Source organism: Zonotrichia leucophrys, chromosome 27, assembly GCF_028769735.1.
Source record: "Zonotrichia leucophrys gambelii isolate GWCS_2022_RI chromosome 27, RI_Zleu_2.0, whole genome shotgun sequence".
Classification (NCBI taxonomy): Eukaryota; Metazoa; Chordata; class Aves; order Passeriformes; family Passerellidae; genus Zonotrichia; species Zonotrichia leucophrys.
The window spans coordinates 3,912,800-3,936,642 of NC_088196.1; the positions used below are offsets into that span (position 1 = coordinate 3,912,800).

Consider the following 23,843-nt stretch of genomic DNA (forward strand, 5'->3'; position numbering starts at 1 on the left):
GTATCAAAAATCCTCTTTATTTATAGAGTGATAACGAGAGTATGATTGCTCCAAAGTGCTCCATGTGTCCATTGAACATCTCAGGGATTATGGCAGTGCTGGGACCAGGAAGGTGTCAGTAAAACAAATCCACTTTGACATCCAACCTTTAGTGCCCATAATGAATTTTCCTGCCTTAAATTTCCTTTTGCCAGCCAAATCAGCCTTGATTATTAACAAGGATGATACTGGGAGAGAAAACGGGCTTGTTAGCAGAGATTTCACAAGACCTCCCAGAGGAGTTCCCTGGGCAGGGCCAGGGACCTGGAACCACTCAGGAAATTAAGGGCATACAGGGCCACAAACAGGGCAGCCATGGCCTCAAAGGGTTGATCTCTAGGGAAAGCTGATCCATCTTCCTGGAACTGCACTCCACTCAGCTCCACCAGGGCAATGGTTAACATCTGGTCCTCCTCCTGTGAGAAGAGCATGCTGGCATTCACAAGAAAAGTCTCCTTCTCCTTATCCAAGTCATGTTTCAGGAGGTTTTCAACCTTCACAGCAACAACAAAAAAAGAAAAATCAGAATTTCAATCAGTTGTCAGCTTGTGTCATCATTATGGAAATGTTGCTAGAATTAACATAGCCCCTGCCTCCCCTTGAAAGGAGTCAAGTGTGATGTGTGTTCTCACCAGGTTCAGCTGTTGGGACACAATCTTCCTTTCCAAGGATTCCAGCAGCAGCAGCAGCTGATCCTCTGTTAACTCTGCAGAAATAAACTGGGTTTGGATCCCAAACCTCCCAGCAAGGTGATGGAGGTTGCTGGTGGGCTGGGACTGGTGAGCAGGATGGGAAAGAGTGAAGAGGATGGGAAGGGTGATAATTTCTTGTAGGAAATGTTTGTTTGGTCAAAGGTTCTTTGAGTGTTTTAATAGAAATTACTTGTGCAGGCTCCCTGTGAGAGTGATCTGGGTGTTACCCACAATATCCCATATGGATTATGGAGTTGGAAGGCACCCAGAAGGATAACTGATGTGCAACTCCTGTCCCTGCACAGACACCCCAACAATCCCACCCTGTGCTGAGAGTGTTGTCCAAGCCCTGCTGGAGCTGTGTCAGCCTTGGGGCTGTGAGCATTGTCTGGGGAGTCTGTTCAGTGCCTGAGCCCCCTCTGGGATAGGAACCTTTCCCAAAATCCAACCCAGCTGTCCCAGACACAGCTGCAGCCATTGGCCTGGGTCGTGTTGCTGGTGAGCAGAGCAGAGATGTGGGCTGGCCCTTGGGAGGAAGCTGTGGCCAGACTTTGAGGGAGCAGGGAGCCCTGGCTGGGTGCAGAGGGGGTTTCTCTCCTCTCCCCTCCATGGGACTCAGATATTGATTCCACTTGAGGAGGAGGAGGAGTATGAGAGGAAGGAATGAGAAAATGGCAGGAGTGGGAGTCATCCCTGCCTTGACTTCCCTCCTGAAGCCCCAAAGCCTCACCCTGCAAAGCATCAAGGATGTAGGTGATTCCTTCTGCCAGCTGAAGGAGACGATGTCTTGGGGATTGCTGTAAGGTGCTGAAGAGTACTTTTAAGTCTGGGCTCTCAGTTTTCAGCTTATAACCATAATTTTTCTCAAGAACTTTTTCCCTCTGAAGGAGATGATGTCTTGGTTGCAGTAAGGCGCTGGGGAGTACTGCGCTGGGGAGTACTAAGTGTGGGCTCTCAGCTCTCGGCTCATAACCATAATTTTCCTCAAGAACTTCTTCCATCTGTGGGGAACAAGGAAATAAAATGTCAGGATTAGAGGGCAGAGGCTCATGCTTGTCCTGAGCAGGGAGCTGTGCTGAGAGAGGGAATTTTGGATGGGCAGTTGTGGCCCAGGGCAGGTGACTTGTGGGACAGGAGGAGTGGTGTGGATGTGTCTGTGTTTATAAATTGTGTCAGTAAAAGCTTCACTTACTTTCTGGCTGAGCTCTTGAAGGAGGTTCTCATCTCTCATCACAGCTTTGATGGTGTTTAAGATGATGAGCAGCTGGTCAGGAGATAACTCAGGGAAAATTCGGCAGGAATATTGAACTTCTGTCATCACTTGTCCTAATTTTCCTGCTGAGGGACCTGCAAATCAGAATGAGTCCAAATTTGTCACTTGAGTTCTAGGAGTTCACAGGCAGCTCTAAACCCAGAGTTTGAAACACTCATATGAAGTGATATGGAATTTGGGCAGTTGTGATGTGTCAGGGAAGATGCAAATCCATCTCTCCTGGTTGTTTGCTTTATGCTGGGAGATTCCATCTTACCCAAAGCAGCCAAATGTTGTGAGAGTGGAAGCAGTAAAATACATTCCTTACCATCAGCTATATAAGCTTGGCTTCTCACAGCTTCTGCTGGGAAGTAATCCAGACCTAAAAGAGGATAAAACAACACTTTTCTATACCAGCCTTCCCAGTGGTGGTCACCCCCTCAGCTTCCTCCCTGGCCCTTCTCTTCTGAGTAGGAAAGGAAAAGAAACACCAAAACTCCGCTCTCTGTGCCATTTATCACCAGGAGCTCTGCACCTCCTGGAATGTGGATCTGAGCCTTCCTTCCTTCTTTCCTTTCTTTACTGTCCCCTCCCTAAAGAGCATCTTTGAACTTGTATGGTTTATCTGACCTCCCCCAGGTGATTTCTGTCTCTCACATTGCCTCCTCCTATCTGCAGACAAGCTGAAGGTAGCTCTGAGGGCAAGAGGTGCTTCATAAATCGTTCTTCCTCTTCTGGAATGGAGAACTTGGTCATTTCTGGAAGTTGCTTACCCCATGCTTCATCTCTAATGAGTATTGGGATGGTCCTGAAGGCCAGCGTGCAGCCCTTGGGTATCACTATGCTTTGTTTGTCCTCCCTATTGCTCTGGATAAAGAAAACAACCAGTTAGAACAGCTGGGTGCAGGTGTTGGGAAGCAAGGAGGGAGAAGCCAAACCTGTGCACAGAGTGAAGCATAAAATTTGGCCTTGAAGCCCCCGTCTGCCTTGGTGGATTCCTTGTACACGGCCTCCTCTGAGGCCTCGAGGGTTTCAGTGACCACGTACAGATTGATGTCAGTTCTCTGGAGCTGTCGGATGAAGGAGTGATCCATGTTGATTTTCCTAAAAGAGGAAAAGGATGGGAAGGGTTTGGAGCACCAGGAGCAGCTGAGGCATCTGGGAGGGATAAACCTGTATGGGGGAACTTGTCACTAATTTCCTGTCTAACCTGGCCTAATTAGAGGAAGTTCATGTCCTAAGGTTTTAATCTTGAGTTTTGGCTGTAAAAACTCATTGTTAACCTGGTGTGTGCTGGAGGGAGATGACTGGAACATATCTGATCCCTTTGTCACTCCTTACCTTTCTTTTCTCAGTGCCTCCAGTGATTCCTGTGATATGCTGTTCTTCTGGGGCGTAATGGAAAACTCTTTGGACAAGGAGGCACCTCCTTTCAGCTCCACATTTGTAGGGTCAAAAGAAATGCTGAGACCTCCATCAGCTTGGTCAGCACTGACTTTTGTGAGAGTGAATTGGCTGGACTCTTGATGGAGGGACTCTGAAACAATTCCATGCATTATCTTAAACAGCACTACACAGACTTAGCACTGTAAGTATATAATACACAACAAAGCTGGAAACTGGTACAGTTCAGCCACAAATGGTTCAAAAACATTTTCTATGGTATTTGATAAATTCATATTGATAAATTTGGGTTTTACCTATGCTTGTACCATCTTCTCCAGGCAGCAGCACATCATCCAGTGTGAAGCCTGTTCGCTGGTAGTAGGGAGCTCGGTGGAATATGCGGTTTGATTTTTTTTTTTTTTTCAGTAGATAGAGAGGCCTGAAGTGCTCATTGTCTGCGATGCTTTCAACAGGAACCCATTCTTTGCACGGATCCATTTGATTTACAATGAATTTGGTGAGTTTTTTAAACATTCTGGCTGTGGCTGAGGTTTTGAAGCAAAGGGGATTTGTGCCTTGGGAAAGAGGGAACACAAGCTAAGCTGAGTTACTTGAAATAACAGGAAGACAATGTAACAGTGTGACTTAATGATTGAGAAGATTTCAAAATAATGCCTCAAAATCCCCCTCACTGTCCAAGGACACAAGTTTCACAGGGTTGTTTCAGGGAGTCTTTTAAGAGGAAGCAGCATGAGCTGTGGGCTGTTTGGCCTTGTCCCCCTTTGCTGTTGAGCCTCAGTGATTGTGCAGAGAGAGCACAGCTGGCAGACCCTCAGGGTGCTGATTTTGGAGACAAATGTCCCCCAAAACAGAGAGACACCTACCCAGCCCAGCCTCATTGGGCAGGCCCTGGTGGTCTGCGAGGGAGAGCTGGTGTTTGAGAGCCAGCAGGAAATCCCTGTTTGTTTTCTCAGACAGCTTGTTTTTATCAAAAGGTTTCAGTTTCAACTTTCTGCTGTTTTATGGGAAGAAGGTGGGGAGGAGAAATTGGGCAATCCTGACTGATATTGATGGGAAGGGACCTTAAGGCTCCTCCCATTCACCTCCCTGCCATGGCCAGGTACACATTCCACTCTCCCAGGCTTCTCCAAGCCCTGTCCAACCTGGTTAGAGACACTTCCATGGATGGGGCAGCCACAGCTTATCTGGGCACCCTGTTCTGGGGCCTCAGCATCCTCAGAGGGATTTCTTCCCAATATCCCATCTAATGCTACCCTGTTTCAATTTAAACCGTTCCAAAGACAAATAGCCTTGTATGCTCAAGTTTAGTAGCCCTTGCAGGTCTCATTCCCTTGAAGGTCTCCAAGAAGAGAAGAAAAACTAAACAAGAGCACTTAACAGAGAGCTCCCACCAACCGTCTCCCCTTCCCAAAGCTCTGGGATAATGTACTTACCTGTTTGTGGGGTGGGGGGTGTGCAGAGCAGACCCTGGGGTGCTGAGGTGATGTGGCCTCTGGAGAGCAGCAGGACTGGGGAGAAAATCTCTGGCTTCCCTTCTGCTCACAGGTGTGGAAGTGTTTGTGAAGTACAGGAGCCGTGAGTCGCACAGGAAGCTCGCGCCACCACAACTCCAGAGCAAAGAGTAAACTGATTTCTCTTACCTTGCAAACAGGGGTTTCCTGAAGCAGCACCCGGGCAGGAGCAGTGTTAGACCCACTCTAACAGTGTTAGACCCAATCTGAGCTGGAAGAGCCCTGGCATTCCCCAGCAGTTTATTAGGAGCTGTTCCCAGCTGTGAGGTCACTTCAACAATTTTACATCCTCACCGCCCGTGTTCCGCTTCCACAAATCGGCCGTTGCTTACGTAACGCTTCCTTTTTACTCATTGAGCAGAGGCTGTTACAGGGTTACTGGAACTTCTACAGATCTAGGAGATGTAAATCCAGTGCTGGAAGTGTCCCAGATCGGATTGGGCAGGAATGTGCCCTGCCCCTGGCAGCAGGTGGGACTGGATGGCTTTAAAGTCCCTTCAGACAAAGCCATTCCATCCTTGTGTATTCAGCTTTATAGAGCCACGTAACACTGCTGTTCTTAGATGGAGAAATGGACTCAGGAGGGAATATTGGCAAGAAATTCCTCTCTATGAGGGTGATGTGGCCCCAGAACAGGTTTCCCAGCGAAGCTGAGGCTGCCCCATCCCTGGGAGTGTCCCAGGCCAGGCTGGATGGGGCTTGGAGCAGCCTGGGCTGGTGGAAGGTGTCCCTGCCATGGCAGGGGGTGGGAATGGCCCTGGAGCATTAAGGTGCCTTCCAACCCGAGCCATTCCATGGCTGCTGGGTACATTGCCATGCTTGTTTGACAGCAAAAGCCATCCATGTGATGATTCCAGGACTCAAGCACAAGTTTTTTACCTGAATACTTCACTTTTATTAGTGTCCATTGGAACTGTGTTAGAAGGAGTAATAAAAATATTCACACTTTATTTTAGAAAGTTCTCTACATGAGACTGCTGTGTCCACATCAAGGGCCCTTATTTCTGGTACAGCCTCAATCCTGAGGTTGTCAGGTGTGCCATGGGACAGAAAAGACACCAAATTAAGAAACAGCCTTTGAGACCACCAAGTTGCTTAGCAAGAAGCTGCTCTTTATTGATAAAGTGATAATGGGAGTATTGTAGTATTGCTCTGAAGTGCTGCCTGTGTCCCTCAAGCATCTCAGGGAGATGGAACCAGGGAGGTGTCAGTGAAACCTCTGGGATTTCCCCATCTTCCTGACACCAACAGTTCATGGATCCCATGCTGAAACACAGAGGGACCAGAGGAAGTGAACCACTGCTGATGTTTCTTTTGGCTTTTGTTTCCTTTTCATTTCCTCCCTTTTCCTTTCCATTCCCTTTGCCCTTCCCTTTCCCATTTGCAGATTGCAGAAGCAGCAGCAGCAGCATTCTGAGGGAAGCAGGATTACATGAAGCACTGGTGCCAGGCCTGTGATTCTTTGGGCTTGTGGATTTTCCTGTTTTCCCTAAGTATTCTTGGGGAGACAGACAGACAAATCCACTTTGATATCCAGCCTTTAGCATCCATATTGAGTTTTCTTGCCTTAAATTTGCTTTTGCCAGCCAAAGCAACCTTGAGCATTAACTAGGGTGATATTGGGAGAGAAAATTTTCTTGTCAGCAGTGATTTCCCAACATCTTGTGGAGGGGCTCCCTGGGTAGGGCCAGCACCTCCTACTTGGAACTGCTCAGGAGGTGGAGGGTGTACAGGGCCACTAACAGGGCTGCCACAGCCTCGAAGGGTTTATTCCTAGGGATAGCTGATCCATTTTCCTGGAGCTGCACTCCACTCAGTTCCACCAGGGCAATGGTTAACATCTGGTCCTCCTTGCGTGGGAAGGACAGCAGTCCAGGATCCACAAAGTAAGGCCAAAGATTCTCAGACAGCAGGTTGGGTTTCAGTAGGTGTACAACCTTTAAATGGCAATAAAAAAGCAAAACCATTATTTTAATCAGTTTTCAACTTGTATCATCATTATGGAAATGTTGCTAGATTTTAAATAATCTGCCTCCCCTTGAAGGGAGCCAAGTGTGATGTGTGTTCTCACCAGGTTCAGCTGTTGGGACACAATCTTCCTTTCCAAGGATTCCAGCAGCAGCAGCAGCTGATCCTCTGTTAACTCTGCAGAAATAAACTGGGTTTGGATCCCAAACCTCCCAGCAAGGTGATGGAGGTTGCTGGTGGGCTGGGACTGGTGAGCAGGATGGGAAAGAGTGAAGAGGATGGGAAGGGTGATCATTTCCTGTAGGAAATGTTTGTTTGGTCAAAGTTCTTTGGATGTTTTAATAGAAATGACTTGTGCAGGCTCCCTGTGAGAGTGATGTGGATGTTACCCACAATATCCCATATGGATTATGGAGTTGGAAGGCACCTACAGGGATAATTGATGTGCAACTCCTGTCCCTGCACAGACACCCCAACAGTCCCACCCTGTGCTGAGAGTGTTGTCCAAGCCCTGCTGGAGCTGTGTCAGCCTTGGGGCTGTGAGCATTGCCTGGGGAGTCTGTTCAGTGCCTGAGCCCCCTCTGGGATAGGAACCTTTCCCAAAATCCAACCCAGCTGTCCCAGACACAGCTCCAGCCTGGGTCGTGTTGCTGGTGAACAGAGCAGAGATGTGGGCTGGCCCTTGGGAGGAAGCTGTGGCCAGACTTTGAGGGAGCAGGGAGCCCTGGCTGGGTGCAGAGGGGGTTTCTCTCCTCTCCCCTCCATGGCACTTTGATGTTGATTCCACTTGAGGAGGAGGAGGAGTATGAGAGGAAGGAATGAGAAAATGGCAGGAGTGGGAGTCATCCCTGTCTTGATTTCCCTCCTGAAGCCCCAAAGCCTCACCCTGCAAAGCATCAAGGACGTAGGTGATTCCTTCTGCCAGCTGAAGGAGACGATGTCTTGGGGATTGCTGTAAGGTGCTGAAGAGTTCTTTTAAGTCTGGGCTCTCAGTTTTCAGCTCATAACCATAATTTTCCTCAAGAACTTCTTCCATCTGTGGGGAACAAGGAAATAAAATGTCAGGATTAGAGGGCAGAGGCTGCTGCTTGTCCTGAGCAGGGAGCTGTGCTGAGAGAGGGAATTTTGGATGGGCAGTTGTGGCCCAGGGCAGGTGACTTTTGGGACAGGAGGAGTGGTGTGGATGTATCTGTATTTATAAATTGTGTCAGTGAGAAAAGCTTCACTTACTTTCTGGCTGAGCTCTTGAAGGAGGTTCTCATCTCTCATCACAGCTTTGATGGTGTTTAAGATGATGAGCAGCAGGTCAGGAGACAACTCGGAGAAGATGTGACAGCGGATTTCAACTTCTCCCCCCATTACTCCTAATTTTCCCACTGAGCCACCTGTTAATCAGAATGAGTCCAAATCTGTCACTTGAATTCTAGGAGTGGACAGGCAGCTCTAAACCTGGAGTGAAACCCTTCTGTGAGTGTTTTTGAAGCGATATGGAATTTGGGCAGTTGTTAAGGGTCAGGGAAGAGGCAAATGCATCTCTCCTGGTGCTTTGTTTTATGCTGGGAGGTTCTGTCTTACCCAAAGCAGGCAAAAGTTGTGTTAAGTGCAAGCTTTAAAGTACATTACTTATGATCACCTTGTGAAACTGGTAGTCCATAGTCTTCTATGGAGATATAACCCAGATCTGAAAGAAGATAAAAAGGACATTTACCGTGTTCTACACCGGCCTTTTCACTGGTGTTCACCCACCCTGTTTTCACCTTGATTCTTCTGAGTAGAAAATTTCAGACCCAAACTCTCTTCTCCGTACCATTTATCACCAGGAGTTTTGCAGCTCCTGAAAAATAGATCTGAGACTTCCTTCTTTCCATTTTTTACTGACCCCTGCCCAAACAAGATCTTTCTTGTGTAGCTCTTTGACCTTGCATGGGCTGTCTGGCTGCCCTCAGGTGATTTCTGTCCATCACACTGCCTCCCTCTCCTTACAAACAAGTCTAGGATGTATCTGGGGCCAGGTGATTCTTCATAAAATGTTCTTCCTCTTGTGCACCTTTTCTAGAAGGGAGAAACCGGTCATTTCTGCAAGTTGCTTACCCCATGCTCCATCTCTAATGTGCAGTGGGATGGTCCTGAAGGCCAGCGTGCAGCCCTTGGGTATCACTATACCTTGGTTGCTCTCTCTGGTGCCCTGGTGAAGGAAAACAACCAGTTAGAACAGCTGGGTGCAGGTGTTGGGAAGCAAGGAGGGAGAAGCCAAACCTTTGCAGAAAGTGTGGCATAAAATTTGGCCATGAAGCCCCCGTCTGCCTTGGTGGATTCCTCGTACACGGCCTCCTCTGAGGCCTCGAGGGTTTCAGTGACCACGTACAGCCTGATGCCAGTTCTCTGGAGCTGTCGGATGAAGGAGTGATCCATGTTGATTTTCCTAAAAGAGGAAAAGGATGGGAAGGGTTTGGAGCACCAGGAGCAGCTGACAAAACTGGAGGGATGTGTTGGTTTTCCATGGCCTGGATTTTGGTAGTGGGGGTCTACAGAGGTGGCTTCTGTGAGAAGTTGCCAGAAGCTTCCACCATGCCCAGCAGAGCCAATCCCTGATGGCTCTGAAGATGGACATGCTGCTGGCCAAGCCTGGGCCAATGGGAGATGATGGTAACCCCTCTGTGATAACATACTTAAGAAGAAGATCAAAACAAATTGGGGCTCAGGTTTTTCCTAGTGAGAGGAGAGGAGAGGAGAGGAGAGGAGAGGAGAGGAGAGGAGAGGAGAGGAGAGGAGAGGAGAGGAGAGGAGAGGAGAGGAGAGGGAAGAGAAGAGAAGAGAAGAGAAGAGAAGAGAAGAGAAGAGAAGAGAAGAGAAGAGAAGAGAAGAGAAGAGAAGAGAAGAGAAGAGAAGAGAAGAGAAGAGAAGAGAAGAGAAGAGAAGAGAAGAGAGAAGAGAGAAGAAGAGAAGAAGAGAGAAGAGCGAAGAGAACACATGAGGCAAAAAACATGGAGACACCAAGGTCAGTGGAGAAGGAGGGGCAGGAGGTGCTCCAGGTGCCAGAGCCAAGATTCCTCTGCAGGCTGTGGTGAAGCATGTCATGGTGAAGCAGCTGTGCTCCACAGCCCGTGGGGATCCATGGGGATCTGTGGGGGATGCAGAGATCCACCCACAGCCCATGTGGGAGGTGCCCATGCTGGAGTGGATTGATGTCTGAAGGAGGCTGTGATCCAGTGGGAGACCCATTGGAGAATGTGGGCCCCTGCTTCCAGGCTGGAGCAGCCTGTCCTTGTAAGACTGCCCATGTGGAAGAGTGACCAACACCACAGCAGTTTTGAGAGGACTGTTGCCCATGGGAAGGACTCCCATTGCAGCAGTTTTGGCAGGACTGCTGCTCGTGAGATTTGGAACTACGCTGGAGAAGTTCATGGAGAAGTGTCTCCCATGGGAAGGGACTCCCACAGCATAGCAGGGGAAGGACTCCTCTCCCTGAGCAGCAGAAAAACCTTGGATGATGAACTGACCGAAACCCCCATGCCCTTTCCTGGGCACTTCTAGTGGGAAGGAATGAGGTGCTGTGGGACAAAAGATCTTTTTAAGGGCTTAGTTAATTTCTCATTATCCTCCTCTGATTTTGTTAGTAATAACTCGCTTTGTACCTCTCTGCTAAGCCTGTTTTACCCTTTGAGTGCTTTCTCAAGGTCCTTATCTCGACTCACGAACCCTTTGTTTAATTTCTTCTCTCTCCTCTGCCCAGCTGTAACAGGAGAGAGAATGAACGACTTTAGTCAGTGTCTAACCATGAGAGGGGGATAAGCCTGTGGAAGAGGAGGATTAGGGGGAACCTTGGCACTCCATTTCCTTGTCGTAGCTGGCCTAGTTAGGGGAAATTCATGCCCTAAAGTTTTAATCTAGGTTTTTGGCAGTTGAAGATCCATTGTTAACCTGGTGTGTTCTGAAGGGATATGACTGGAGCATGTCTGATCTTTTTGTCATTCCTTACCTTTCTCTTTTCAGTGCCTCCAGGTATTGCTGTGATATGCTCTTCTTCTGTGGCTTGACAGAAAACCCTTTGGACAAGGAGGCACCTCCTTTCAGCTCTACACTTGCAGGGTCAAATGCAATGCTGAGACCTCCATCAACTTGGTCAGCACTGACTTTTGTGAGAGTGAATTGGCTGGATTCTTGATGGAGGGACTCTGAAACAATTCCATGCATTATCTTAAGCAGGATGACAGACTCAGCACTGTCAGTATATCACACACAGAAGAAAGCTGGAACTTTAACTAGAGTTCAGCCACAAACAAAATAAATAAACAAAAATAATTTCTGTGATATTTGATAAATTCATATTGATAAATTTGGGTTTTACCTGTGCTTGTACCATCTTCTCCAGGCAGCAGCACATCATCCAGTGTGAAGCCTGTTCTCTGGTAGTAGGGAGCTCGGTGGAATATGCGGTTTGATTTTTTTTTTTTAATCAGTAGGCAGAGAGGCCTGAAGTGCTCATTGTGTACGATGCTTTCAACAGGATCCAATTCTTTGCACGGATCCATTTGATTTACAATGAATTTGGTGACTTTTTTAAACATTCTGGCTGTGGCTGAGGTTTTGAAGCAAAGCCAAAGGGATTTGTGCCTTGGGAAAGAGGGAACACAAGTTAAGCCAAATGACTTTAAATAATAGCACAGAATCACAGAATCAACAAGGTGGGAAAAGATCTTTGAGATCATCTAGTCCAACCCATGACCTAACATGTCCTCATCAACTAAATCATGGCACTGAGTGCCATGTCCAGTCTTTTTTTAAACATATCCAGGGATGATTACTCCACCACCTCTCTGGGCAGATGATTCCAGTGCCCTATCACTCTTTCAGTGAAGAATTTTTTCCTGATGTCTAAGCAAAACTTCCCCTGGTGCAGCTTAAGCAGGATGTTGTAACAAAGTATTTCTTTAATTAGTAAAAATTTTCAAAATAATGACCAGTATTACCCAAGGCACAAGTTTCACAGGGTTGTTACAGGGAGCTTTGGGGGAGGAAGCAGCAGGAGCTGTGGGTTGTTTGACCTTGTTCCCCTTTGCTGTTGAGCCTCAGTGACTGTGCAGAGAGAGCAGAGCAGGCACACTCAGGATGCTGAGGGGCAAATGTCTGCGAAAATAAAGAGAAATCAGCCCAGCCCAGCCTTATTGGGAAGGCCCTGGTGGTCTACAGGGTAGAGCTGGTGTTTGAGGGCCAGAAAGAAATCCCAGTTTCCTTTCTGACACAGCTTCTTTTTATGAAACAGTTTCAGTTTCACTTTTCTGGTGTTTTACAGGAAGGAGCTGGAGAGGAGAAATTGAACAATCCAGAACGGTTTGGATGGGAAGGGACCTTAAAGCTCATCCCAATCCTCTCCCTAAGATGGTCAGGGACACCTTCCACTATCCCAGGTTGCTCCAAGCCCTGGCCTTGGACACTTCCAGGGATGTGTGCCGGTGTGCCTGTGTGCCGGTGCCTGACCATACAGGAATTCCTTCCCAATACCCCATCCAACCCTGCTCTCTTTGAGTTTAAACCATTCCAAAGATAAATAGCTGCCAGTGCTCAATGTTATTAGCCCTTCTGAGCTCTTTCCCTTGAAGGTCTCCAAGAAGAGAAGAAAAACTAAACAAGAGCACTTAACAGAGAGCTCCCACCAGCCCTCTCCCCTTCCCAAGCTCTGGGATGATGCACTTACCTGTTTGTGGGGTGGTGGGCGTGCAGAGCAGACCGTGGGGTGCTGAGGTGATGTGGCCTCTGGAGAGCAGCAGGACTGGGGAGAAGTTCTCTGGCTCTCTGCCAAAGGTGTGGAAATGTTTGCTAAGTATGGGAGCCGTGAGTTGCCACAGAAGCTTGCCCCATCGCACAAACACAGAGCAAAGAGTAAATTGACTTTTCTTGCTGAAGTAGGTTCCTGGAAGCAGCACCAGGGCAGGGGCAGTGTTAGATCTGATCCATGCTGGTGGTTCCCTGGCTGTTCACACCTGAGTTCTTATTCCCCAGGGTTATTCTCAGTTGGAGCAATTCACCATCCTCCTCCCCAGTGTTCCATTTCCTCAGAATGGCCATTGCTTGTGTGAGTCTTCCTTGAGCAGATTCTGTGATAGGGGCTGTGGAAAACTCAAAATTCTACAGATGTAGATGTAAGCCCATGGCTGGAGCTGTCCAACATCAGACTGGACAGGAATGTGCCCTGCCCCTGGCAGCAGGTGGGACTGGGTGGCTTTAAGGTCCCTTCAGACAAAACCATTCCGTTCTTCCATGCTTCAACTTTATCGAGCCAGATAATGTTGCCTCTCTTTTACAGATGGAGAAATGGACTTGGGAGGGAATATTGACAAGAAATTCCTCTCTGTGAGGGTGATTGGCCCCAGAACAGGTTTGCCAGAGAAGCTGAGGCTGCCCCATCCCTGGGAGTGTCCCAGGCCAGGCTGGATGGGGCTTGGAGCAGCCTGGGCTGGTGGAAGGTGTCCCTGCCATGGCAGGGGGTGGGAATGGCCCTGGAGCATTAAGGTGCCTTCCAACCCGAGCCATTCCATGGCTGCTGGGTACATTGCCATGCTTGTTTGACAGCAAAAGCCATCCATGTGATGATTCCAGGACTCAAGCACAAGTTTTTTACCTGAATGCTTTATTTTTATTAGTGTCTGTTAGAACTTTGCTAGAAGGAGTAATAAAAATATTCACACTTTATTTTAGAAAGTTCTCTACATGAGACTGCTGTGTCCACATCAAAGGCCCTTATTTCTGGTACAGCCTCAATCCTGAGGTTGTTAGGAGTGCCATGGGATGGAAAAGACACCAAATTAAGAAACAGCCTTTGAGACCACCAAGTTGCTTAGCAAGAAGCTGCTCTTTATTGATAAAGGGATAATGGGAGTATTGTAGTATTGCTCTGAAGTGCTGCCTGTGTCCCTCAGGCATCTCAGGGAGATGGGACCAGGGAGGTGTCAGTGAAACCTCTGGGATTTCCCCATCTTCCTGACACCAGCAGTTCATGGATCCCATGCTGAAACACAGAGGGACCAGAGGAAGTGAACCACTGCTGATGTTCCTTTTGGCTTTTGTTTCCTTTTCCTTTGCATTTTCCTTTCCATTCCCTTTGCCCTTCCCTTTCCCATTTGCAGATTGCAGAAGCAGCAGCAGCAGCAGCATTTTGAGAGAAGCAGGATTACATGAATCATTGGTGCCAGGCCTGTGATTGTTTGGGCTTGTGGATTTTCCTGTTTTCCCTCAGTATTTTTGGGGAGATAGACAGACAAATCCACTTTGATATCCAGCCTTAAGCATCCATATTGAGTTTTCTTGCCTTAAATTTGCTTTTGCCAGCCAAAGCAACCTTGATTATTAACTAGGGTGATATTGGGAGAGAAAATTTTCTTGTCAGCAGAGATTTCCCAACATCTTGTGGAAAGGTTCCCTGTGCAGGGCCAGATGCCTCCTACTTGGAACCACTCAGGAGTTTGAGGGCATACAGGGCCACAAACAGGGCTGCCACGGACTCAAAGGGTTGATCCCTAGGGATAGCTGATCCATCTTCCTGGAGGTGCACTCCACTCAGCTCCACCAGGGCAATGGTTAACTTCTGGTCCTCCTCGTGTTGGAAAGAGAGCAGCCTGGCCTTCACAGAAAAAGGCTCCATCTCATATTCCAGGTCATATTTCAGTAGGTTTTCAACCTTTAAATGACAATAAAAAAGCAAAATCATTATTTTAATCAGTAGTCAAGTTGTGACACTATGGAGATGTTGCTATAATTGCAATAGTCTGAGCTCCCTTGAAAGGAGCCAAATGTGATGTGTGTTCTCACCAGGTTCAGCTGTTGGGACACAATCTTCCTTTCCAAGGATTCCAGCAGCAGCAGCAGCTGATGCTCCATTAACTCTGCAGAAATAAACTGGGTTTGTATCTGAAATATTGCACCAAGCTTAGTGGTGGGCTGGACTGGTGAGCAGGATGGGAAAGAGTGAAGAGGATGGGAAGGGTGATCATTTCTTGTAGGAAATGTTTGTTTGGTCAAAGGTTCTTTGGATGTTTTAATAGAAATGACTTGTGCAGGCTCCCTGTGAGAGTGATCTGGATGTTACCCACAATATCCCATATGGATTATGGAGTTGGAAGGCACCCAGAAGGATAACTGATGTGCAACTCCTGTCCCTGCACAGACACCCCAACAATCCCACCCTGTGCTGAGAGTGTTGTCCAAGCCCTGCTGGAGCTGTGTCAGCCTTGGGGCTGTGAGCATTGCCTGGGGAGTCTGTTCAGTGCCTGAGCCCCCTCAGGGATAGGAACCTTTCCCAAAATCCAACCCAGCTGTCCCAGACACAGCTCCAGCCATTGGCCTGGGTCGTGTTGCTGGTGAGCAGAGCAGAGATGTGGGCTGGCCCTTGGGAGGAAGCTGTGGCCAGACTTTGAGGGAGCAGGGAGCCCTGGCTGGGTGCAGAGGGGGTTTCTCTCCTCTCCCCTCCATGGCACTTTGATGTTGATTCCCCTTGAAGAGGAGGAGGAGTATGAGAGGAAGGAATGAGAGAATGGCAGGAGTGGGAGTCATCCCTGTCTTGATTTCCCTCCTGAAGCCCCAAAGCCTCACCCTGCAAAGCATCAAGGACGTAGGTGATTCCTTCTGCCAGCTGAAGGAGACGATGTCTTGGGGATTGCTGCAAGGTGCTGAACAGTTCTTTTAAGTCTGGGCTCTCGGTTTTCAGCTCATAACCATCATTTTCCTCAAGAACTTCTTCCATCTGTGGGGAACAAGGAGAAGAAATGTCAGGATTTGAGGGCAGAGGCTGCTGCTTGTCCTGAGCAGGGAGCTGTGCTGAGAGAGGGAATTTTGGATGGGCAGTTGTGGCCCAGGGCAGGTGACTTGTGGGACAGGAGGAGTGGTGTGGATGTGTCTGTGTTTATAAATTGTGTCAGTAAAAGCTTCACTTACTTTCTGGCTGAGCTCTTGAAGGAGGTTCTCATCTGTCATCACAGCTTTGATGGTGTTTAAGATGATGAGCAGCAGGTCAGGAGACAACTTAGAGAAAATTCGGCAGGACTTTTTAACTTCTGTCCTCACTTCTTCTAATTTTTCTGCCGAGGGATGTACAAACTAGAATGAGTCCAAATCTGTCACTTGAGTTCTAGGAGTGGACAGGCAGCTCTAAACCTGGGTTTGAAACACTTCTCTGAGTGTTTCTGAAGCAATATGGAATTTGGGCAGTTGTGGTATCTCAGGGAAGATGAAAATCCATCTCTCCTGGTGGTTTGTTTTATGCTGGCAGATTCCATCTTACCCAAAGCAGCCAAATGTTGTGCATGTGAAAGCATTAAAATACATTCCTTACCATCATCCGCATAACCTTGCCTGTCCTCAACTACATGATCTTCATCTTCGTCTTGGAAATATACCAGATCTGTAGCAGGATAAAAAGGACATTTATGGTTTTCTAGACCAGCCTTCCCAGTGGTGGTTCACCCACCCTCTTTTCTCCCTGGCTCTTTTCTTCCAAGCAGAAAATTTCAGACCCAAACTCTCTTCTCTGTGCCATTTATCACCAGGAGCTTTGCAGCTCCTCAAAAGTAGATCAGACACTTCCTTCTTTCCATTTTTTACTGACCCCTGCCCAAACAAGATCTTTCTTGTGTGGCTCTTTGACCTTGCATGGGCTGTCTGGCTGCCCTCAGGTGATTTCTGTCCATCACACTGCCTCCCTCTCCTTGCAAACAAATTTAGGGTGTATCTGGGGCCAGGTGATTCTTCATAAAATGTTCTTCCTCTTGTGCACCTTTTCTAGAAGGGAGAAACTGGTCATTTCTGCAAGTTGCTTACCCCATGCTCCATCTCTAATGTGCAGTAGGATGGTCCTGAAGGCCAGCGTGCATCCCTTGGGTATCACTATAGCTTGGTTGCTCTCTCTGGTGCCCTGGTGAAGGAAAACAACCAGTTAGAACAGCTGGGTGCAGGTGTTGGGAAGCAAGGAGGGAGAAGCCAAACCTTTGCACAGAGTGAAGCATAAAATTTGGCCTTGAAGCCCCCGTCTGCCTTGGTGGATTCCTCGTACACGGCCTCCTCTGAGGCCTCGAGGGTTTCAGTGACCACGTACAGCCTGATGCCAGTTCTCTGGAGCTGACGGATGAAGGAGTGATCCATGTTGATTTTCCTAAAAGAGGAAAAGAATGGGAAGGGTTTGGAGCACCAGGTGCAGCTGACACAACGGGGGGGATGTGTTGGTTTTCCATAGCCTGGATTTTGGTTTTTGGCTATTGAAAAACCGTTCTTAACATGGCATAGGCTGGAGGAAGATGACTGGAGCGTGTGTGCTCCCTTTGTCATTCCTTACCTTTCTCTTGTCAGTGCCTCCAGGTATTGCTGTGATATGCTCTTCTTCTGTATCTTGACAGAAAACCCATTGGACAAGGAGGCACCTCCTTTCAGCTCTACACTTGCAGGATCAAGTGAAATGCTGAGACCTCCATCAACTTCATCAGCTGTGACTTTTGTGAGAGTGAATTGCTTGTAATCTTGATGGAGGGACTCTGAAACAATTCCATGCATTATCTTAAGCAGGATGACAGACTCAGCACTGTCAGTATATCACACACAGAAGAAAGCTGGAACTTTAACTAGAGTTCAGCCACAAACAGTTCAAAAATAATTTCTGCGATATTTGATAAATTCACATTAATAAATTTGGGTTTTACCTGTGCTTGTAGCATCTTCTCCAGGCAGCAGCACATCATCCAGTATGAAGCCTGTTCTTTGGTAGTAGGGAGTTCGGTGGAATATGCGGTTTGATTTTTTTTTTTTAATCAGTAGGCAGAGAGGCCTGAAGTGCTCATTGTCTGCAATGCTCTCAACAGGATCCAATTCTTTGTATGCATCCATTTGATTTACAACGAATTTGGTGACTTTTCTATACATTCTGGCTGTGGCTGAGTTTTTGAAGCAAAGTCAAAGGGATTTGTGCCTTGGGAAAGAGGGAACACAAGCCAAATGACTTTAAGTAATAGCACTGAATCACAGAATCAACTGTGATAGATAGGGACAGGCGATCGGAAGATCACGCGATGTGACAGAAAGCAGTAGGACTCCTTTTCCCCTAATCCCTTAAGGTAAGAGGTCACCCTAGGAATGTAACTAGGAATGCAGCCCCCCTAATGATAGTAATGCTAATAACTTTCCACTCCTGGTAACTTTCCACTCCTTACTAACCATAGATGGTACTGCAGACCCCTCTGATGTAGAGAGACCCCTTAGACTATAAAACCCCATGAGATGAGATAATAAAGGCCTTTGACCGTCTGCCACATTGGTATCTGCATGCTTCTCTGGCCCGAGCGACCCTGGTGAGTTTGGGTCGCCGTGCTGTTCCTCGAAACCAGGTCGCCTTGCCTTATATCAGAAGGCAACAACTGGTGCCGACACCCGGGAAGAAGCTCGGGGAACGGGAATTCGCCTGGACAGAGGACGGCGGCTGCAGCGGCGGGACCGTCTGCAGCGGGGGGGACGCCCCCGGACCAGCGCGGACCATGGAGGCCATAGCAAAGGTCGTAACTCAGATGCATGCACAATGGGGTATGGAGTGTAAGCTTAAGGATTTAAGTCTTGCATTGACGAGACTGATTAAGCTTGGGGCTATAGAAAGCCCAGTGGATGTCCTCCATTTGGGGGTGTGGGATAATTGTACAAAAGCCCTGGCCGAGGAAACTATGTCCTCAGGCTCAGGGAAAGCCCTAAAATCGTGGGGCAGAGTTATCCAGGCTCTGCAAAAAGCTCGACAAGAGCAAGAAACCTGGAAAGCCGCGCGAACTTATTAGCCATGCCGCAGTTGGGGGTGGGTGCGGCGACACAGACCGCGGAGAACTTTGACCCGGTCGAGCGCGCGGAACCGCGAACGCCGGATTCGCCCGAGCAGACCGACTTACCATCAGAGGGGGGGGAACACGTGTGGGCGTTTTGGCAGGGGCTCGCAGAGGAGGCGCGGGATGCGGCCGGATTGTCAGACTCCTCAGGGATTGATAAAAACGCCTCCCCAGCCTATGCGTTTGAAAATGGCGCCGAACTGCGTGCGCAGCGCGGAAAGGAGGAGGCGGGGAGTAGTGGGGAGTAGAAATGCCAATGGCTCGCTTAACAATGCATGTGCGGGCAAGCGGGGAGAAGGGGCGGCCCCCACGGAGGAGCGTAAGATCAATCAGAGCGCTCAGTTCCAATTAGGTCCTCATGGGACATGGACCTCCCCCGCAGGAAGGGGCACAGTCGGAGTCCGAGGAAACAGCAGAGCAGGCTGGAAACGTCCAGCCAGTCGATTTCCTGCTCGGACTCGGGCTCTGAGCTCGAGAGGGGATGGGGGAGTTCCAACTCGGATTCTAGTTTTAATAGAAAGAGAGCAGCGGCATGTAAGGTCACTAGTCACAGCGCTCCCGCGTGGGTGAAGGGGTTATCAGAGAAAGACCGAACCCCGCTTACAGACTGGCGGAAAATAAAAATAGCGTGTGCAGAGTGGGCTCCGTCTGCCACACAGATGTTCCCGGTCTGTGTGGGGGGGGCAGACAGAAACCAAAGGACCTATTCCCCAGTAAATCCAAAAGACGTGCAGGCAATTATTAAAGCGATTGCAGACAAGGGAATTAATTCTGCCATGGTTTCCACACTCATTGACAGCGTTTTTGGAGGGGACGACATGCTTCCCTTTGATATTAAGCAGACGTGCAGGATGATTTTCGATGGAGCAGGGATGCTCATCTTTAAACAAGAGTGGGAGGACAACTGCATAAAGCAGCTAGCCCAGGTAACGGGTGCTGACCATCCACTGCATGGCTCCAGCATACAGAGGTTAATGGGAACAGACCCCACTATGATCATCCCCCAGGCGCAGGCAGAGGGCTTGCGGGCCCATGAGGTTATGACAACAACCCGTGCTGCCCGAGAAGCCATCCGTGTTTCTTCCCAAGTAATAGCCAAACCCTCCCCATGGTCAAGTATAAAACAGAGTGAGAGTGAGAGCTTCACTCAGTTTGTGGACCATCTTCAGGCAGCATTAGATTCCTCTGCATTACCTTCAGAGGTGAAGGGTCCTGTGCCGGCAGAGTGCCTATGCCAGCAATGCAACTCAGCCACCAAGGACATTTTAAGGTCACTGCCTCAGGGGTCTAATATAGCTGCCATGATCAGACATGTTGCAAAGGAAGAACACCTAGTTCCCATCCAAGCAGCAGTCCACACTGCAATAACCAGCTTGATGCCTTGAGTGTGGCCAGGCAGGCCACTTGGCAGTAAACTGCCCCCAGCCAAGACGCCTATCAGCAGCTGCTCCATCACGCTAGGGGGGACTTAGGGGACCATGCTGGGCATGTGGAAGGAAGGGGCATTTAGCTAAGGAATACAGATCCAGGCCTCAGGGAAACGGGAGAGGGAGGGGGCAGCCGGGCCGTATCCAGCCTCCTCCCACCTGGAACATGCAGCAGCCCTAATGCTGGAAGAAGCGCTCTCCTTGCGACAGGGCACCGTGTCAGTCATTCACATCAACAGCCACAACCCAGTCAAAGGTTACTTCCAGACCGGCAACGACAAAGCGGACGCCGCAGCAAAAGGCGTATGGACGTTGCAGGAAGCTCGTCAGCTGCACGAGTCGCTCCACATCGGAGCCAAGCACTGGCAAAGAGAGGCGGGATCCCGACAGCGGACGCAAAACACGTGGTAGCCACCTGCCCTCATTGCCAGAAGTCACCCCTATGGACCTGTGGGGTCAACCTGAGAGGTCTCAAGCCTTCAGAGATCTGGCAGTCGGGACTTCACCTTGTGTCAACTGCTGAAGCCCCGAGCATGGCTTGCAGTGACAGTGGACACTTATAGCGGAACGATCACAGCCACACAGCACCCCAAAACAAACTCCAAGGCCACAATTCAGCACTGGCTGACAGCCATGGCCTGGCTCGGTATCCCCAAGGAGATCAAAACTGACAACGGTTCCAATTTCACCTCCAAACCAGTGCAAGAATTCGCCTCAAAATGGGGCATCACATTAGTGCAAGGTATCCTATACAACAGTACTGGGCAGGCCATAGTGGAGAGAGCAAACCAGACCCTGAAAAGCAGGCTAGAAGTGTTGGCGAAAGCAGAGGGCTTTGCCAATTCCATTCCCCCAGGAGATCAGGCGCGTATGCTGGCAACCGCTTTGCTAGAACTGAATCAATTCCCTAGGGGACATGAAACAAACAGTCCCGTTCAAAAGCACTGGGCCACCCGAGCGCTAGAGGAGGGCCCGCAGGTGGTAATTAGAAACGAGCTGGGCGAATGGGAACGGGGCTGGAGGCTGATGCTCACGGGGAGAAGGTATGCAGCTGTCAAAAAGGACGGCAAAATCAGGTGGTGTCCACTTAAGTCAATCAAGCCTGACCTTCACAATGAGCAGAATGAGACTGACGAGAGTTGTGAGTTTCTGTTTACAGGACATGCTCGTGGGGCGTCCTTGTGACGCGTACATCCCCGTTCCAGAGGAAAGTGACAGACCACCAAGCCACCAAACAGCGCCCGAGAGACCCGAACGGGTGAGACCCAAGCATCAACGGTGTTTCTGTGTGATTTTGCTGTTGGAGCTTGTCGCCAGAGGGCAAGCCAGCCCACATCACTACCCCCATCGGCCATTCAGGTGGGTCATGCGACACCTTAGTAGTGACAAGTTGCTCAAAGAAATCACCATGCCAAACGCCCCATCCTTCATGCTCTGCATTACTGACCTGTTTCCAGGGCAACCAAAGGTAGACCCCTATTCCCCACACGCCACACACATGTACCTATCCTACTGGTGCCCAGCTTCAAACCCAGGAAAAAGCTACTGCAATCACCCAGGGCGGGGATATTGTGGGCACTGAGGCTGCGAAACCATAGTTACAGATGCCAGACCGTCGGGGCCTGGGTGGGAGCCACAAGAGCCCAACAAATTCTTACAGTTCACCTGGGCACCCAGCGGCTGCAAAACACCCGTCTTCCTCCAGGGAAGTTTCCATCGAAACCACCATAAAATCCCTAGATTTCGGAAATGCACTGACTACAGCATGACAGTTTTGCAGCCAGATCACCCTAGTTGGGCCATAGGCAGAACGTGGACAGTAGTCCTTCAAGGGTCGAAAGAGAGGGTGAATGTGCGAATTATCAGGCTCCAACCATCGGCATCCCGAGCGGTCGGACCCAACAAAGTGATTAAAAGCACACAGAAAGGGAGAAACACGACCTACCCCAAAGCCTTGCCCACAAAGGTCACCAATATCCCCACCGGCCATGCGGGATATTGGTTACCTTCTCTGGCCCGAGCGACCCTGGTGAGTTTGGGTCGCTGTGCTGTTCCTTGAAACCAGGTTGCCTTGCCTTATATCAGAAGGCAGCACCAAGGCACAAGTTTCACAGGGTTGTTACAGGGGTCTTTGGGGGAGGAAGCAGCAGGAGCTGTGGGTTGTTTGACCTTGTCCCCCTTTGCTGCTGAGCCTCAGTGATTGTGCAGAGAGAGCAGAGCAGGCACACTCTGAGGATGCTGATATTAGGGGCAAATGTCTGCGAAAATAAAGAGAAATCAGCCCAGCCTTATTGGGCAGGCCCTGGTGGTCTACAGGGTAGAGCTGGTGTTTGAGGGCCAGAAAGAAATCCCAGTTCCCTTTCTGACACAGCTTCTTTTTTTGAAAATGTTTCAGTTTCACTTTTCTGGTGTTTTACGGGAAAGAGCTGGAGAGGAGAAATTGGACAATCCAGAACGGTTTATATGGGAAGGGACCTTAAAGCTCATCCCATTCCTCTCCCTAAGATGGTCAGGGACACCTTCCACTATCCCATGTTGCTGCAAGCCCTGGCCTTGGACACTTCCAGGGATGTGTGCCTGTGTGCCTGTGTGCCGGTGCCTGACCATACAGGAATTCCTTCCCAATACCCCATCCAACCCTGCTCTCTTTGAGTTTAAACCATTCCAAAGACAAACAGCTGCCAGTGCTCAATGTTATTAGCCCTTCTGAGCTCTTTCCCTTGAAGGTCTCCAAGAAGAGAAGAAAAACTAAACAAGAGCACTTAACAGAGAGCTCCCACCAACCTTCTCCTCTACCCAAGCTCTGGGATAATGCACTTACCTGTTTGTGGGGTGGTGGGCATGCAGAGCAGACCCTGGGGTGCTGAGGTGATGTGGCCTCTGGAGAGCAGCAGGACTGGGGAGAAGTTCTCTGGCTCTCTGCCAAAGGCGTGGAAATGTTTGCTAAGTATGGGAGCCGTGAGTTGCCACAGAAGCTTGCCCCATCGCACAAACACAGAGCAAAGAGTAAATTGACTTTTCTTGCTGAAGTAGGTTCCTGGAAGCAGCACCAGGGCAGGGGCAGTGTTAGATCTGATCCATGCTGGTGGTTCCCTGGCTGTTCACACCTGAGTTCTTATTCCCCAGGGTTATTCTCAGTTGGAGCAATTCACCATCCTCCTCCCCAGTGTTCCATTTCTTCAGAATGGCCATTGCCTTTGTGTCTTCCTTGAGCAGATTCTGTGATAGGGGCTGTGGAAAACTCAAAATTCTACAGATGTAGGAGATGTAAGCCCATGGCTGGAGCTGTCCAACATCAGACTGGACAGGAATGTGCCCTGCCCCTGGCAGCAGGTGGGACTGGGTGACATTAAGGTCCGTTCAGACAAAACCATTCCGTTCTTCCATGCTTCAACTTTATCGAGCCAGATAATGTTGCCTCTCTTTTACAGATAGAGAAATGGACTCAGGAGGAGATATTGGCAAGAAATTCCTCTCTGTGAGGGTGATTGGCCCCAGAAGAGGTTTCCCAGAGAAGCTGAGGCTGCCCCATCCCTGGGAGTGTCCCAGGCCAGGTTGGATGGGGCTTGGAGCAGCCAGGGCTGGTGGAAGGTGTCCCTGCCATGGCAGGGGATGGGAATGGCCCTGGAGCATTAAGGTGCCTTCCAACCTGAGCCATTCCATGGCTGCTGGGTACATTGCCATGCTTGTTTGACAGCAAAAGC

At 49.2% G+C, this 23,843-nt stretch overlaps 3 protein-coding genes across 6 annotated transcripts; all 3 read right to left on the reverse strand.

Annotated features, from left to right (window-relative positions):
* Window positions 1–56: 56 nt before the first annotated feature.
* Window positions 57–5,123, reverse strand: LOC135458500 (gasdermin-A3-like). 2 transcript variants are annotated; one of them, XM_064733663.1, is made up of 11 exons: window positions 5,031–5,123; window positions 4,824–4,925; window positions 3,684–3,944; window positions 3,325–3,520; window positions 2,922–3,087; window positions 2,757–2,850; window positions 2,312–2,365; window positions 1,924–2,078; window positions 1,462–1,732; window positions 672–745; window positions 57–533 (listed from the first exon to the last, which is right to left on the reverse strand). In XM_064733663.1, the coding sequence occupies exons 3-11, from the start codon at window positions 3,901–3,903 to the stop codon at window positions 261–263; spliced, it is 1,503 nt and encodes a 500-aa protein (XP_064589733.1). In that variant the 5' UTR covers window positions 3,904–3,944; window positions 4,824–4,925; window positions 5,031–5,123; the 3' UTR covers window positions 57–260. The 2 variants fall into 2 exon arrangements, with proteins under 2 accessions (XP_064589733.1, XP_064589734.1); XM_064733664.1 differs by having other exon boundaries at window positions 4,824–5,088.
* Window positions 5,124–5,992: 869 nt separating this feature from the next.
* Window positions 5,993–12,654, reverse strand: LOC135458522 (gasdermin-A3-like). 2 transcript variants are annotated; one of them, XM_064733700.1, is made up of 10 exons: window positions 12,565–12,654; window positions 11,218–11,483; window positions 10,849–11,044; window positions 9,126–9,291; window positions 8,961–9,054; window positions 8,503–8,550; window positions 8,037–8,254; window positions 7,755–7,956; window positions 6,973–7,046; window positions 5,993–6,838 (listed from the first exon to the last, which is right to left on the reverse strand). In XM_064733700.1, the coding sequence occupies exons 2-10, from the start codon at window positions 11,435–11,437 to the stop codon at window positions 6,599–6,601; spliced, it is 1,458 nt and encodes a 485-aa protein (XP_064589770.1). In that variant the 5' UTR covers window positions 11,438–11,483; window positions 12,565–12,654; the 3' UTR covers window positions 5,993–6,598. The 2 variants fall into 2 exon arrangements, with proteins under 2 accessions (XP_064589770.1, XP_064589772.1); XM_064733702.1 differs by having other exon boundaries at window positions 5,994–6,838; window positions 7,755–7,905; window positions 8,100–8,254; window positions 12,565–12,602.
* Window positions 12,655–13,487: 833 nt separating this feature from the next.
* On the reverse strand, window positions 13,488–23,052 carry LOC135458501 (gasdermin-A3-like). Of its 2 annotated transcripts, none has more exons than XM_064733665.1 (10): window positions 18,776–18,932; window positions 17,552–17,817; window positions 17,191–17,386; window positions 16,845–17,010; window positions 16,680–16,773; window positions 16,195–16,263; window positions 15,798–15,940; window positions 15,456–15,606; window positions 14,676–14,749; window positions 13,488–14,544 (listed from the first exon to the last, which is right to left on the reverse strand). In XM_064733665.1, the coding sequence occupies exons 2-10, from the start codon at window positions 17,769–17,771 to the stop codon at window positions 14,308–14,310; spliced, it is 1,350 nt and encodes a 449-aa protein (XP_064589735.1). In that variant the 5' UTR covers window positions 17,772–17,817; window positions 18,776–18,932; the 3' UTR covers window positions 13,488–14,307. The 2 variants fall into 2 exon arrangements, with proteins under 2 accessions (XP_064589735.1, XP_064589737.1); XM_064733667.1 differs by lacking the exon at window positions 18,776–18,932 and adding an exon at window positions 22,961–23,052 and having other exon boundaries at window positions 13,689–14,544.
* Window positions 23,053–23,843: the final 791 nt, after the last annotated feature.

What these genes read in the sequence shown, in the direction of transcription:
- LOC135458501 (XM_064733665.1), bottom strand. Translation starts at nt 17,771, where the DNA reads ATGTATAGAAAAGTCACCAAATTCGTTGTAAATCAAATGGATGCATAC. An exon ending in GCAAGGTTATGCGGATGATG is followed by an intron (nt 15,941 to 16,194) that starts GTAAGGAATGTA and finishes ATCCCTCGGCAG; the next exon opens with AAAAATTAGAAGAAGTGAGG. An exon ending in TGTCCCAACAGCTGAACCTG is followed by an intron (nt 14,545 to 14,675) that starts GTGAGAACACAC and finishes TGTCATTTAAAG; the next exon opens with GTTGAAAACCTACTGAAATA.
- LOC135458500 (XM_064733663.1), bottom strand. Translation starts at nt 3,903, where the DNA reads ATGTTTAAAAAACTCACCAAATTCATTGTAAATCAAATGGATCCGTGC. An exon ending in ATGCTTCACTCTGTGCACAG is followed by an intron (nt 2,851 to 2,921) that starts GTTTGGCTTCTC and finishes TTCTTTATCCAG; the next exon opens with AGCAATAGGGAGGACAAACA. An exon ending in CATCCTTGATGCTTTGCAGG is followed by an intron (nt 746 to 1,461) that starts GTGAGGCTTTGG and finishes TTATTTCTGCAG; the next exon opens with AGTTAACAGAGGATCAGCTG.
- LOC135458522 (XM_064733700.1), bottom strand. Translation starts at nt 11,437, where the DNA reads ATGTTTAAAAAAGTCACCAAATTCATTGTAAATCAAATGGATCCGTGC. An exon ending in GAGGCACTGAAAAGAGAAAG is followed by an intron (nt 9,292 to 10,848) that starts GTAAGGAATGAC and finishes TTCCTCTTTTAG; the next exon opens with GAAAATCAACATGGATCACT. An exon ending in ATGCCACACTTTCTGCAAAG is followed by an intron (nt 9,055 to 9,125) that starts GTTTGGCTTCTC and finishes TTCCTTCACCAG; the next exon opens with GGCACCAGAGAGAGCAACCA.